Below are 15,344 nucleotides of genomic sequence, written 5' to 3'. Positions count from 1 at the left end.
TCCTTAAATATTTGCCACTGTCTACTGTCTTACCCATTAATTTATTTTCCCAGTCCACTTTAGTCAATTCTGCCTTCGTACCTTTGTAATTGCCTTTATTTAAGTTCAGGACACTAGTTTGAGACCTAGCTTTCTCACCCTCAAACTGAATTTGAAATTCTACATGCTGTGATCACTTTTCCCAAAAGGATCCTTTACTATTAGATCATTAATTAATCCTGTCCCATTACACATTACCAGATCCAAAATAGCCTGCTCACTGGTTGGTTGCACAATATATTGTTCTAAGAAACCATCCCGCATACACTCTATGAACTCTTCCTCAAGGCTACCTTTGCCAATTTGACTTGTCTAATCAATAAGAAGATTAAAGTCACCCATGATTATTGCCGTACCTTTCTTTCAAGCCTTCATTATTTCTTGATTTATACTCTCTCCTACAGTGTGACTACTGTTAGGGGGCCTATAGACTTCTCTCACCGGTGACTTATTTCCCTTATCTCTTATCTCCACCCAAACTGACTCTACGGGCCCAAGTTTCCACACGATAAAAAATGGGCGCCCCTCCGAACTGGGCGCCCGTTTTTTGCGCCGAAAACGGCGCCGGAAAAAAAACGCGCGATTCTGGAGCGCCCTGCAGCTCCATGTCTGCTTGGCATGGCGCCCAGGGGGTGGAGCCTACCACTCGCGCCAATTTTGTAAGTGGGAGAGGGCGGGTACCATTTAAATTAGTTTTTTTTCCGGCCGGCAACCCTGCGCGTGCGCGTTGGAGCGTTCGCGCACCCGCAGTGTGAAGGAAACATTGGCACTCGGCCATTTTTGTAGCTGTTTAATTTTTGAACATTTTTTAATAAAAGCACATTGCCATCAGCACCGAGGCTTCTTGCAGCAGCGAGAAGACTGCAGGAAGCCTCAAAGTTGAGGCAGCTGTTTCCCTCCCCGCCCGCTGTCGGGAACGGCTCCCCCACCCCCCCGCGGGAACGAACGGCTTCCTCCTCTCTCTTTCTCCCCCCCCCCCCCACCCCCCCCGTGGGAACAAACGGCTGCCTCCTCTCTTTCCCCCCCCCCCCTCCCCGTGGGAATGAACGGCTTCCTCCTCCCCCCCCCGCGGGAACGAACGGCTGCCTCAACTTGTGAGGCTTCCTGCAGCATTCTCCCTGGTTGAAGCACTTTCACACAGTTAGGAAGATGGTTTATTTAATCTTTTCTTTGCTTATAAATTTTTATTCAGGTTGGATTTATTTGTATAAGTATAAATAAGGATTTATTATAGAATTTAATGACTTCCCTTCCCCCCACTCTCCCCCCCCCCCCCCCCACCACCTCGTTCTGGATGCCTAATTTGTAACCTGCGCCTGATTTTTTAATATGTAGAACAGGTTTTTTCAGTTCTACAAAAATCTTCACTTGCTCCATTCTAAGTTAGTTTGGAGTACGTTTTCACTGTGGAAACTTTGAAATCAGGTGTCAGTGGCCGGACACGCCCCCTTTTGAAGAAAAAATTCTGTTCCAAAGTGAAACTGTTCTAACTGACTGGAACTGCAGAAAAAAAAATGTGGAGAATTGCGATTTCTAAGATAGTCCGTTCTCTACCAGTTGCTCCTAAAAAATCAGGCGCAAATCATGTGGAAACTTGGGCCCTACATCTTGATTTTCTGAGCCAATAAAATTTCTCACTACTGCACTGATTTCATCTTTTATTAAGAGCTATCCCACCTCCTTTTCCTTTCTGCCTATCCCTCCAAAATTGTAAATACCCCATAATATTCAGTTCCCAGCCTTAGTCATCTTGCTACCACGTCTCTGTAATGGCTATCGGATCATGCCCATTTATGTCTATCTATGCTGTTAATTCACCTTTCTTGCTACGAATGCTGCATGCATTCTGATAAAGAGGGTTTAATTTTGTCTTTACCATTTATTCCTACGATGACGCCACATTCTGATACACTCTTGTATACGTTTTGTCCCAGTCACACTCAGTTTATCATTACCCTTATCGCTACCCTGCACTATTACCTTCTCCTTTCTCTTTGACTTTTTTAATTTCCGCTCACCAGATCCCTCCCACTAATTAGTTTTTAGCCCCATCGACAGCCCTAGTTATTCGATTCGCCAGGACACTGATCCCAGCCTGGTTCAAATGAAGCCCGTCTCAACGGAACAGCTCCCTCTTATCCCAGTACTGGTGCGAGTGCCCCATGAATTGAAATTCATTTCTCCCACAGCAATCTTTGAGCCATGCATTTATATCTCTGATCTTATTTTCCCTATGCAAATTTGCTTGTAATCCAGAGATTGTTACCTTTGTGGTTCTGCTTTTTAATTATCTTTGTGGTAGCTGCTCATACCCCCTTAGCAGAACTTCCTTTCTTTTTCCTACCTATGTCATTGGTACCTACGTGGATCACGACAACTGGATCTTTACCCTCCCACTCCAAGTTCCCCTCCAGCTCCAACACAGCCTTCGGGACTCGTGCTCTCAGCTGCAGAGAACAATATCTATCCTCACCTAATGATACTGTCCCCTACCACTACAACATTTCTTTTTACTCCCCATGTCTAGGCAGTCAGAGTGTTCAGAGGTAACTAGTCCAGGTAGCTGTATTGCCAATACAGGTTGAACCTCCCTTATCCGGAACCACCTCTCGTCCGGAACCATCCCCTGCCACAGGTGGTGCATGCTCAGAACTCCGACATGAGCAAATTGAAGTCCTTCCTCGCTGCCGACTCCTGCAATCGCTGGCCTGACCCTGCGATCCACCAACCCCGCCGCCCCCGCCATGATCCCTCTGCCGCACTCCCAGCCAAAAGTAGTAATCTCGGGATTGCTACCAGTGCCACGTGCTCTTAAGAGTAGGAATCGCAGGATAGCTCAGATGAATACGTGGCTTGAGCAGTCGTGCAGCAGGGAGGGATTCAAATTCCTGGGGGAGGTGGGACCAGTACAAACCGGACGGTCTGCACCTGGGCAGGACCGGAACCAATGTCGAGAGGGAGTATTTGCTAGTGCTGTTGGGGAGGAGTTAAACTAATATGGCAGGGGGATGGGAACCAATGCAGGAAGACAGAGGGAAACAAAATGGAGACAGAAGCAAAAGACAGAAAGGAGATGAGTAAAAGTGGAGGGCAGAGAAACCCAAGGCAAAAAACAAAAAGGGCCACTGTACAGCAAAATTCTAAAGAGTCAAAGTGTAATAAAAAGGCAAGCCTGAAAGCTTGGTGCCTCAATGCGAGGAGTATTCGGAACCCAGGAGAGGGCTCTGAGCTAGTTAGAGTGGGTGAGCGCTCAGGTGAACAGGACCCCAAGAAAGAATGCAAAAGACAGGAGGCAACAGAGCAGAGTAGCACTGGGGTAAGAGTAAACCACAAGGTGATAGGAAGGGACAATATGTATGAATATAAAGGGGTTGCAGGAGGGGTCAAAACTAAAAATCATGGTTTAAAAACTAGCATTAAAACACTCTACCTAAATGCACGCAGCATTCGAAATAAAGTAAATGAGTTGACGGCACAAATCATTACAAATGGGTATGATTTGGTGGCCATTACAGAAACGTGGTTGCAGGGTGGCCAAGACTGGGAATTAAACATACAGAGGTATCTGACAATTCGGAAGGCTAGACAAGAAGGGAAAGGAGGTGGGGTAGCTCTGTTAATAAAGGGAGATCTCAGGGCAGTTGTGATATTAGCTCTAATGAACAAAATGTTGAATCATTGTGGGTGGAGATTGGAGATGGTAAGGGGAAAAAGTCACTGTTGGGCGTAGTTTATAGGCCCCCAAATAATAACTTCACGGTGGGGCGGGCAATAATCCAGGGAATAATCGAGGCATGTGAAAAAGGAACGGCAGTAATCATGGGGAATTTTACCTACATATCGATTGGTCAAATCAAATCGCACAGGGTATCCTTGAGGAGAAATTCATAGAATGCATACGGGATTGTTTCTTAAAACAGTATGTTACAGAACCTACAAGTGAGCAAGCTATCATAGATCTGGTCCTGTGTAATGAGACAGGAATAATAAACGATCTAGTAAAAGATCCTCTGAATGAGTGATCACAGTATGGTTGAATTTGTAATACAGATTGAGGGTGAAGAAGTAGTGTCTCAAACGAGCATACTATGCTTAAACAAAGGGGACTACAGTGGGATGAGGGCAGAGTTGGCTAAAGTAGACTGGAAACACAGACTAAAACGGTGGCACAATTGAGGAACAGTGGAGGACTTTAAGGAGCTCTTTCATAGTGCTCAACAAAAATATATTCCAGTGAAAAAGAAGGGCGGTAAGAGAAGGGATAACCAGCCGTGGATAATCAAGGAAATAAAGGAGAGTATCACATTAAAAACCAAGGCGTATAAGGTGGCCAAGGTTAGTGGGAAACTAGAAGATTGGGAAAATTTTAAACGACAGCAAAGAATGACTAAGAAAGCAATAAAGAAAGGAAAGATAGATTACGAAAGTAAACTTGCGCAAAACATAAAAACAGATAATAAAAGCTTTTACAGATATATAAAACGGAAAAGAGTGATTAAAGTAAATGTTGGTCCCTTAGAAGATGAGAAGGGGGATTTAATAATGGGAAATATGGAAATGGCTGAGACCGTAAACAATTATTTTGCTTCGGTCTTCACAGTGGAAGACACAAAAACCATGCCAAAAATTGCTGGTCACGGGAATGTGGGAAGGGAGGACCTTGAGACAATCACTATCACTAGGGGGGTAGTGCTGGACAGGCTAATGGGACTCAAGGTAGACAAGTCCCCTGGTCCTGATGAAATGCATCCCAGGGTATTAAAAGAGATGGCGGAAGTTATAGCAGATGCATTCGTTAGAATCGACCAAAATTCTCTGGACTCTGGGGAGGTACCAGCGGATTGGAAAGCAGCTAATGTAACGCCTCTGTTTAAAAAGGGGGCAGACAAAAGGCAGGTAACTATAGGTCGGTTAGTTTAACATCTGTAGTGGGGAAAATGCTTGAAGCTATCATTAAGGAAGAAATAGCGGGACATCTAGATAGGAATAGTGCAATCAAGCAGACGCAGCATGGATTCATGAAGGGGAAATCATGTTTAACTAATTTACTGGAATTCTTTGAGGATATAACGAGCATGGTGGATAGAGGTGTACCAATGGATGTGGTGTATTTAGATTTCCAAAAGGCATTCAATAAGGTGCCACACAAAAGGTTACTGCAGAAGATAAAGGTACGCGGAGTCAGAGGAAATGTATCAGCATGGATCGAGAATTGGCTGGCTAACAGAAAGCAGAGAGTCGGGATAAATGGGTCCTGTTCGGGTTGGAAATCGGTGGTTAGTGGTGTGCCACAGGGATCGGTGCTGGGACCACAACTGTTTACAATATACATAGATGACCTGGAAGAGGGGACAGAGTGTCGTGTAACAAAATTTGCAGATGACACAAAGATTAGTGGGAAAGCTGGTTGTGTAGAGGACACAGAGAGGCTGCAAAGAGATTTAGATAGGTTAAGTGAATGGGCTAAGGTTTGGCAGATGGAATACAATGTCGGAAAATGTGAGGTTATCCACCTTGGTGGGGGGGGGGGGGGGGAGGGAATATTACTTGAATGGGGAGAAATTACAACATGCTGCGGTGCAAAGGGACCTGGGGGTCCTTGTGCATGAAACTCTTTTGGAGTTTACCTGAAAAAAACATAAACATTAAACCGTGCCACCCGCCCTGGATGACACACCAGACATTTACAAGGCCCTTTTTTTTCTTTTTTGTGGTTTTTTTTTTGTGTTTTTCTTTTTTTTTGGTTTTTTTTTGGGGCACTAAAATCACATTTTTTCCTCCAGTGCTTGTGCATGAATCCCAAAAAGTAAGTTTGCAGGTGCAGCAGGTAATCAGGAAGGCGAATGGAATGTTGGCCTTTATTGCGAGAGGGATGGAGTACAAAAGCAGGGAGGTCCTGCTGCAACTGTATAGGGTATTGGTGAGGCCGCACCTGGAGTACTGCGTGCAGTTTTGGTCACCTTTCTTAAGGAAGGATATACTAGCTTTGGAGGGGGTACAGAGACGATTCACTCGGCTGATTCCGGAGATGAGGGGGTTACCTTATGATGATAGATTGAGTAGACTGGGTCTTTACTCGTTGGAGTTCAGAAGGATGAGGGGTGATCTTATAGAAACATTTTAAATAATGAAAGGGATAGACAAGATAGAGGCAGAGAGGTTGTTTCCACTGGTCGGGGAGACTAGAACTAGGGGGCACAGCCTCAAAATACGGGAGAGCCAATTTAAAACCGAGTTGAGAAGGAATTTCTTCTCCCAGAGGGTTGTGAACCTGTGGAATTCTCTGCTAAAGGAAGCAGTTGAGGCTAGCTCATTGAATGTATTCAAATCACAGATAGATTTTTAACCAATAAGGGAATTAAGGGTTACGGGGAGCGGGCGGGTAAGTGGAGCGGAGTCCACGGCCAGATCAGCCATGATCTTGTTGAATGGCGGAGCAGGCTCGAGGGGCTAGATGGCCTGCTCCTGTTCCTAATTCTTATGTTCTTATGTAAGCCAGCCAGCCCCGATATCCCCTTATACCCTTGCTCTCAATACCTGTTCCATCCAATTTAACGTTGTTACCACCACTCATTCAGAAAAATCCCTTATCCGGAACAGGCCAGGTCCTGAGGGCGAGGGTTCCGGATAAGGGAGGCTCAACCTGTAATGGGAAATGGCAAAGACTTTGAAGAAATATTTTGTATCAGTCTTCACGGTAGAAGACACTAAAAGTATCCCAAAAATTGATAATCAAGGGGTTATTGTGGGAGGGGACGTTAAAACAATCACTATCACTAGAGAAAAAGTACTAGGCAAACTAATGGGACTCAAGGTGGACAAGTCCCCTGGACCTGATGGTCTGCATCCGAGGATCTTAACAGAAGTGGCTGCAGCGATAGTGTACGCATTGGTTGTAATCTACCAAAATTCCCTGGATTCTGGAAAACCACAAATGTAATGCCCCTATTTAAGAAGGGAGGGAGACAGAAAGCAGGAAACTATCGACCAGTTAGCCTAACATCTGTGGTTGGGAAAATTTATAGTCCATTATGAAGAAAGTAGTAGCAGAACATTTAGAAAATCATAATGCAATCAAGAGTCAGCATGGTTTTATGAAGGGGAATGGAAAGAGAGGAGAGAAAGAGGGAGAGGGTGGGGGGGAAGAGGAGAGAAAGAGGGAGAGTCTGTGGGGGGTGGGGTTGGGGAGGAGAGAAAGAGGGAGAGTCTGTGGGGGGGGGCGTGGGGGAGGAGAGAAAGAGGGAGAGTCTGGGGGGGAGGAGAGAAAGAGGGAGAGTCTGGGGGGGAGGAGAGAAAGAGGGAGAGTCTGGGGGGGAGGAGAGAAAGAGGGAGAGTCTGGGGGGGAGGAGAGAAAGAGGGAGAGTCTGGGGGGGAGGAGAGAAAGAGGGAGAGTCTGGGGGGGAGGAGAGAAAGAGGGAGAGTCTGGGGGGGGAGGAGAGAAAGAGGGAGAGTCTGGGGGGGAGGAGAGAAAGAGGGAGAGTCTGGGGGAGAGGAGAGAAAGAGGGAGAGTCAGGGGGGAAGGAGAGAAAGAGGGAGAATCTGGGGTGGGGGGGGAGGAGAGGAGAGAACGAGGGAGAGTCTGGGGGTGGATGAGAGAGAGAGAGTCTGGGAGGTGAGGCAGGAGAAAGAGAGCCTGGTTTGGTGGGGAGGGGAGAGAGGGAACTCTGGGAATAAGGATCACGCTCTTTCAACCCCCACAAGGTACATCGTTGGACTGGATGAAATCCAGAAGTCACGACACTGTCACTATTCACTTCATACCCAATAATCCGTACACAATGTCCCATCTATTGGAGGGGGAGGGGGGAGGGAGAGGGAGAGGGAGGTCATGCACTTGCTGCACTGGTGTAAGGTGGGACTTCGGCTGGTGGGTGCAGCACTTGTGCTGGGGTAAAGGACTTTGCTTGGGGGAGGGATGTACTTGCGCTTGAGTAAAGCGCTTCAGCTGGGGGAGGGATGCATCTGCACTGGGGCAAGGGACTTTGGCTGGGGGGACGGATGCACTTGCGCTGGGCTAAGGGACTTCGGCTGACACTTGGTGGCTTTTGGGGAGATCTATCCTCTGTGGCTTCTGGAAGTCAAAGTGGATCGAGTTACAATTTGCGATCAGTGAGAACTTGGAATAGGGGGTTCCAGTTACACATTCTAGAGAAACTTCAGGGGGACCAATCAGAGACAAAGGGTGGCCATTTTTACAAATAAACACGTCCATTAATGACTTGGATGAAGGGACCGAGTATAATGTAGCCAAATTTGCTGATGATACAAAGATAGGTGGGAAAGCAAGTTGTGAGGAGGACTCAAATAATCTGCAAAGGGATATAGATAGGCTAAGTGAAAGATGAAATATAATGTGGGAAAATGTGACGTTATGCACTTTGGTAGGAAAAATAAGAAAATTATTATTGAAATGTGGAGAGATTACAAAATGTTGCAGTAAAGAGGGATCTGGACATGAAACTGAGTTAGCAAGCAGGTGACTAGGAAAGCAAATTGAATGTTGGCCTTTATGGCAAGAGGGATAGAGTATAAAAGTAGGGAAGTCCTGCTACAACTGTACAGGGCAGGACGTTGGTGAGACCACACCTGAAGTACTGCGTACAGTTTTGATCTCCTTATTTAGGGAGGGATATACTTGCATTGGAGGCGGTTCAAGGAAAGTTCACGAGGTTGATTCCTGAGATGAAAGAGTTGTCTTATGAAGAAAGATTAAGCAGGTCGGGCCTATACTCATCAGAGTTTAGAAGAATGAGAGGTGATCTTATTGAAACATAAGATTCTGAGGAGATTTGACAGGGTAGATGCAGAGAGGATGTTTCTTCTCATGGGAGAGTCTAGATTTAGGGGGCATAGTCTCAAAATAATTTAAAATGGAATTTCTTCTCAGAGGGTCGTGAATCTTTGGAATTCACAACCCCAGAGAGCAGTGTAGGCTCGGTCATTGAATATGTTTAAGTTTGAGATCGATAGAGTTTTGAAAGCTAAGGAAGTCAAGGGTTATGGGGAGAGGGCAGGGAAGTGTAGTTAAGGCCAGGATCGGATCAGCCATGATCTTATTGAATGGCAGAGCAGGCACAAGGGGCCAGATGGCCTACTTCTGCTCCTATTTCTTATGTTTGTTATGACCTGTATAAAAACAGGCGATACAGTTTTAAGTTCCATCATGATGCTGGTTACTGCTTGAGTGACGCTCATCCTCCCTCATGTCCCCTTCTGGTCCCCAATAAAGTAGCATGAGAGATTGTGTTATGGTACTTCTTTGTTGAATAAAGTTTTCTACATAGGAACTTTTGCTCAGTCTTGAATTGTTTATTTTCTCATGCACACAACCTTTTTACTTTGTTTTGTGAATTCAGACTCCCAAATGCGGAATCCTTTCCTTAAGTTCCAAATGAGGGAGATAAGACAGAGGGTGCTTTGAGGAAGAAATTCCTGTGAAAGATAGATTGGCATTGCCGTTGCTCGTGAACAATCTACCCATTTAGCCAAACTCCTGCAACTGTACACTTTCAGTACAATAATAGAGGAATTTCTACTGTTTGGGGAATTAATATTTCTAAATATTTGTGGCATCAAGTTGACTCTTGTTCAGGGCTGTAGTTCAAGTGCTTAAACAGCATATGCAGTAATTTTGAAAATATTTTTGACATAGGTCAGCAGTGCTCCTGTTGTGCAGTGGGAAGGCATAGGGCATGGAATCGTGGAAGAGAACCAACTCTGTATGACAACAAAGAGTCTGGATAGCAACAGTTCTTTAGATTCAACCAAAGGTGATGGGACCTCTGCGCATGCCGTCAGTAAGTTTTGGCTTATCACTTTGTTCCATTTGCATAGAAAACATTTAGTTAAAAGGACAAATGGCCTAGCCTATTTGATTCCATCACAGACCCAATCCACGTCCAGACCGGGGTAAAGCAGGGCTGCGTCATCGCCCCAACCCTCTTCTCAATCTTCCTTGCTGCCATGCTCCACCTCACAATCAACAAGCTCCCCGCTGGAGTGGAACTAAACTATAGAATGAGTGGGAACATACAAAGGCTGAACTCCAGGGCATAATCGACGTATTAACTGAGGCATATGAAAGCATAGGCCTTGCGCTAAACATCCGTAAGACAAAGGTCCTACACCAGCCTGTCCTTACCGCACAGCACTGCCCCCCCATTCATCAAGATCCACGGCGTGGCCCTGGACAACATGGACCACTTCCCTTATCTTGGGAGCCTCCTATCAACAAGAGCAGGCATTGACGACGAGATCCTACACTGCCTCCAGTGCGCCAGTGCAGCCTTCGGCCGCCTGAGGGAAAGATGTTTGAAGACCAGGCCCTCAAAACTGCCACCAAGCTCATGGTCTTCAGGGCACCCGCCCTCCTGTATGGCTCAGAAACATGGACCATGTACAGTAGACATCTCAAGTCGCTGGAGAAATACCACCAACGATGTCTCCACAAGATCCAACAAATCCCCTGGGAGAACAGACGCACCAACATTAGCGTCCTTGACCAAGCCAACATTCCCAGCATTGAAGCACTGACCACACTTGATCAGTTCCGCTGGGTAGGCCACATAGTTCACATGCCAGACACGGAACTCCCAAAGCAAGCGTTCTACTCGGAATTCCTTCACGGCAACGGAAATGTTACAAGGGCATCGTCAAAGCTTCCCTGATAAAGTGCAACATCCCCACTGACACCTGGGAGTCCCTGGCCAAAGACTGCCCTAAGTGGAGAAAGTGCATCCAGCAGGACGCTGAGCTCCTCGAGTCTCGACACTAAGAGCATGCAGAAGTTAATCGGAGGCAGCGGAAAGACCGTACGGCAAACCTGTCCCACCCACCCCTTTCCTCAACCACTGTCTGTCCCACCTGTGACCGAGACTGTGGTTCTCGTATTAGACTGTACAGCCACTTAAGAACTCATGTTAAGCATGGAAGCAAGTCTTCCTCGATTCCGAGGGACTGCCTATGATGATGATCACTTTGTTCCATTTGCATAGAAAACGTTTAGTTAAAAGGAAAAAAAAGAAGCCATATCAGACAAATGGTCTAGCCTATTTGACTCCAGTCCCACACCTATGTCACTCCATGCCCTCAGGGCATCGAGGGATGAGCAATAAATGCTGCCTTGCTAATGCCAACATCCCAAGAACAAATCAAATAAAACCGTACAACCGTGGACATCAGATCATCCTGTCAATAACTATTTATTCCCATGTGCTCTGCGCAAGGTGCGTTTGAGATTGTTTTGAAGTAATTTCATCTGCTTTAATGAATTCTCCCCAAGAGTTATGAACTATTTTTCCCAGAAGTGATCATATCCTCTTTGGTTAAATAGCCTGGTGATGCTCACACATGAACAGCTGCTTGGCATTCGTGATACAGTCCCCAACATGGGCTTGTACCTTCTGGAGAGGGAGGCAGGAACCTTTGATTGATTGGTCAGGGCTGGAAATCAAGTTATTAAACTTTGTATTATTGTATAATGTTCTATGTACCAAGAGTTTCATGTGATCAGTGCTCTAGACGAGCTCTTTTATTTTTAAAAAAATGTTTTCAGTAGCCTTGTACGCCATTATTGATATTGCTACACCTACTTATTTTTGTTTCACTGTCGATACCAATTTGTTCCAATGGGCTCTACGCAAGATGCGTTTGAGACTGTTTTGAAAATTTGATTTGTACTTTAGTGAATTCTCCAAGAATCGTGAACTATTGTTCCCAGAAGTGGCAGGTTTCTTTGCTGAATAACCAATTAAAAATTTCCATTGGTTACAAAAGAACAGTTTGCAATTTGGACACCATCAGTCAATTTTTTTTTACTGTCTGAGCGGATGAAATAGGCCATTTCTAAGCAGAAAAGAGATCTTGTCTTGGAATGAAGTCGCCAGAGCATCAGTAAAAGTCTCTGAATCCCATGTAATAAAATGCAATTTGACCTAATTTGAATGCCACATAATTTCATGGGTTCAATTATGAGGACAAATTGTATTAGCTTGTATTCCCTTGCATGTAGAAGATTGAGGGGTGATCTAATCTGTGTTTAAAATGATAAAAGGGTTTGATAGTGTAGATACAGAGAATATTTCCTCTAATGAGGGAATTCAGAACAAAAGAGCATAATAAAATTAGAGCTAGGCCATTCAGAAGTGAAATCTGAAAACTCTTCTTCACACAAAGGATAGTGGAAATCTGGAACTCTTCCACCAGAAGGGTCGATTGAAGCTTTCAAGACTATGATTGATAGATTCTTGTCAGTTGATCTTTCCTCCTTTCTACCCTATCATGGACCTTCCTACAGAACCTATTCTCGGGTTCCCATCCCCCTGCCAAGCTATTTTAAACCCTCTGCAACAGCACTGGCAAACCCCCCTCGTGAAGTTATTTGTCCCGGCTCTGTTGAGGTGCAACCCGTCTGACTTGTACAGGTCCCACCTCCCCAAGAAGCAGTCCCAATGCCTCAGTAATCTAAAGCTCTCCCTCCTGCACCATTTCTCAAGCCACGCATTCATCTGCTCTATCCTCCTATTTCTGTACTCACTAGCTCGTGGCACCGGGAGTAATCCGGAGATTACTACCTTTTGAGGTCCTTTTTAATTTCCTAGCTCCCTAAACTCTTTCTCTTCCCCCCCCTTTCTCTCTTTCCCCCCCCCCTTTCTCTCTTCCCCCCCCTTTCTCTCTTCCCCCCCTTTCTCTCTTCCCCCCCAATTTCTCTCTCTCCCCCCCTTTCTCTCTCTCCCCCCTTTCTCTCTCTCTCTCCCCCCCTTTCTCTCTCTCTCTCCCCCCCTTTCTCTCTCTCTCTCCCCCCTTTCTCTCTCTCTCTCCCCCCCTTTCTCTCTCTCTCTCCCCCCCTTTCTCTCTCTCTCTCCCCCTTTCTCTCTCTCTCTCTCCCCCCCTTTCTCTCTCTCTCTCCCCCCCTTTCTCTCTCTCTCTCCCCCCCTTTCTCTCCCCCCCTTTCTCTCTCTCTCTCCCTCCCTTTCTCTCTCTCTCTCCCCCCTTTCTCTCTCTCTCTCCCCCCCTTTCTCTCTCTCTCTCCCCCCCTTTCTCTCTCTCTCCCCCCCTTTCTCTCTCTCTCTCCCCCCCTTTCTCTCTCTCTCCCCCCCCTTTCTCTCTCTCTCTCCCCCCCCCTTTCTCTCTCTCTCCCCCCCTTTCTCTCTCTCTCTCCCCCCCCTTTCTCTCTCCCCCCTTTCTCTCTCTCTCTCCCTCCCTTTCTCTCTCTCTCTCCCCCCCTTTCTCTCTCTCTCTCCCCCCCCTTTCTCTCTCTCTCTCCCCCCTTCTCTCTCTCTCTCTCCCCCCCCCTTTCTCTTTCTCTCTCCCCCCCTTTCTCTCTCTCTCTCCCTCCCTTTCTCTCTCTCTCTCCCCCCTTTCTCTCTCTCTCCCCCCCCTTTCTCTCTCTCTCCCCCCCCTTTCTCTTTCTCTCTCCCCCTTTCTCTCTCTCTCTCTCCCTTTCTTCTCTCTCTCTCTCCCCCCTTTCTCTCTCTCTCCCCCCCCTTTCTCTCTCTCTCCCCCCCCTTTCTCTCTCTCTCTCCCCCCCCTTTCTCTCTCTCTCTCCCCCCCTTTCTCTCTCTCTCCCCCCTTTCTCTCTCTCCCCCCCTTTCTCTCTTCCCCCCTTTCTCTCTCTCTCTCCCTCCCTTTCTCTCTCTCTCTCTCCCCCCCCTTTCTCTCTCTCTCTCCCCCCCTTTCTCTCTCTCTCTCTTTCTCCCTCTCCCCCCACTTTCTCTTTCTCCCCACTTTCTCTTTATCTCTCCCTCCCCCTTTCTCTTTCTCCCTCCCTCCCCCTTTCTCTCCCCCTCCCTCCCCCTTTCTCTCCCCCCTCCCTCCCTTTCTCTCTCCCTCCCTCCCTCCCCCTTTCTCTCTCCCTCCCCCTTTCTCTCTCCCTTCCCCTTTCTCTCTCCCTCCCTCTTTCTCTCTCCCTCCCTCCCTCCCCCTTTCTCTCTCCCTCCCCCTTTCTCTCTCCCTCCCTCCCTCCCCCTTTCTCTCTCCCTCCCTCCTCCCCCTTTCTCTCTCTCCCTCCCTCCCTCCCCCTTTCTCTCTCCCTCCCTCCCTCCCCCTTTCTCTCTCCCTCCCCTCCCTCCCTCCCCCTTTCTCTCTCCCTCCCTCCCTCCCCCTTTCTCTCTCTCTCTCCCTCCCTCCCCCTTTCTCTCTCCCCTCCCTCCCTCCCCCTTTCTCTCTCCCTCCCTCCCCCTTTCTCTCTCCCTCCCTCCCTCCCCCTTTCTCTCTCCCTCCCCCCTCCCCCTTTCTCTTTCTCCCTCCCTCCCCCTTTCTCTCCCCCTCCCTCCCCCTTTCTCTCTCCTCCCTCTTTCTCTCTCCCTCCCTCCCTCCCTCCCCCTTTCTCTCTCCCTCCCTCTTTCTCTCTCCCTCCCTCCCCCTTTCTCTCTCCCTCCCTCTTTCTCTCTCACTCCCCCTTTCTCTCTCCTCCCTCTTTCTCTCTCCCTCCCTCCCTCCCCCTTTCTCTCCCCTCCCCCTTTCTCCCTCCCCCTTTCTCTCTCCCTCCCTCCCTCTTCCCTCCCTCCCTCCCCCTTTCTCTCTCCCTCCCTCCCTCCCCCTTTCTCTCTCCCTCCCTCCCTCCCCCTTTCTCTCTCCCTCCCTCCCTCCCCCTTTCTCTCTCCCTCCCTCCCTCCCCCCTTTCTCTCTCCCTCCCTCCCTCCCCCTTTCTCTCTCTCTCTCCCTCCCTCCCCCTTTCTCTCTCCCTCCCTCCCTCCCCCTTTCTCTCTCCCTCCCTCCCTCCCTCCCCCTTTCGCTCTCCCTCCCTCCCTCCCCCTTTCTCTCTCCCTCCCCCCTCCCCCTTTCTCTCTCCCTCCCCCCTCCCCCTTTCTCTCTCCCTCCCCCCTCCCCCTTTCTCTCTCCCTCCCCCCTCCCCCTTTCTCTCTCCCTCCCCCCTCCCCCTTTCTCTCTCCCTCCCCCTTTCTCTCTCCCTCCCCTTTCTCTCTCCCTCCCCCTTTCTCTCTCCCTCCCCCTTTCTCTCTCCCTCCCCCTTTCTCTCTCCCTCCCCCTTTCTCTCTCCCTCCCCCTTTCTCTCTCCCTCCCCCTTTCTCTCTCCCTCCCCCTTTCTCTCTCCCTCCCCCTTTCTCTCTCCCTCCCCCTTTCTCTCTCCCTCCCCCTTTCTCTCTCCCTCCCCCTTTCTCTCTCCCTCCCCCTTTCTCTCTCCCTCCCCCTTTCTCTCTCTCTCCCTCCCTCCCTCCCCCTTTCTCTCTCCCTCCCCCTTTCTCTCTCCCTCCCCCTTTCTCTCTCCCTCCCCCTTTCTCTCTCCCTCCCCCTTTCTCTCTCCCTCCCCCTTTCTCTCTCCCTCCCCCTTTCTCTCTCCCTCCCCC

At 48.2% G+C, this 15,344-nt stretch overlaps 1 protein-coding gene across 1 annotated transcript in view; it reads left to right on the top strand.

Annotated features, from left to right (window-relative positions):
* knl1 (kinetochore scaffold 1) overlaps positions 1 to 15,344 on the top strand; it is a 170,106-nt gene that overhangs the window by 85,016 nt on the left and 69,746 nt on the right. The window contains exon 11 of the mRNA XM_070878795.1: positions 9,692 to 9,836. Coding sequence (XP_070734896.1) covers positions 9,692 to 9,836 — 145 coding nt within the window. The remainder of the gene's footprint in view (positions 1 to 9,691; positions 9,837 to 15,344) is intronic.

This window comes from Pristiophorus japonicus, chromosome 4, assembly GCF_044704955.1.
Source record: "Pristiophorus japonicus isolate sPriJap1 chromosome 4, sPriJap1.hap1, whole genome shotgun sequence".
Taxonomy (NCBI): domain Eukaryota; kingdom Metazoa; phylum Chordata; class Chondrichthyes; family Pristiophoridae; genus Pristiophorus; species Pristiophorus japonicus.
This window is presented reverse-complemented; position numbering and strand designations above follow the sequence as displayed.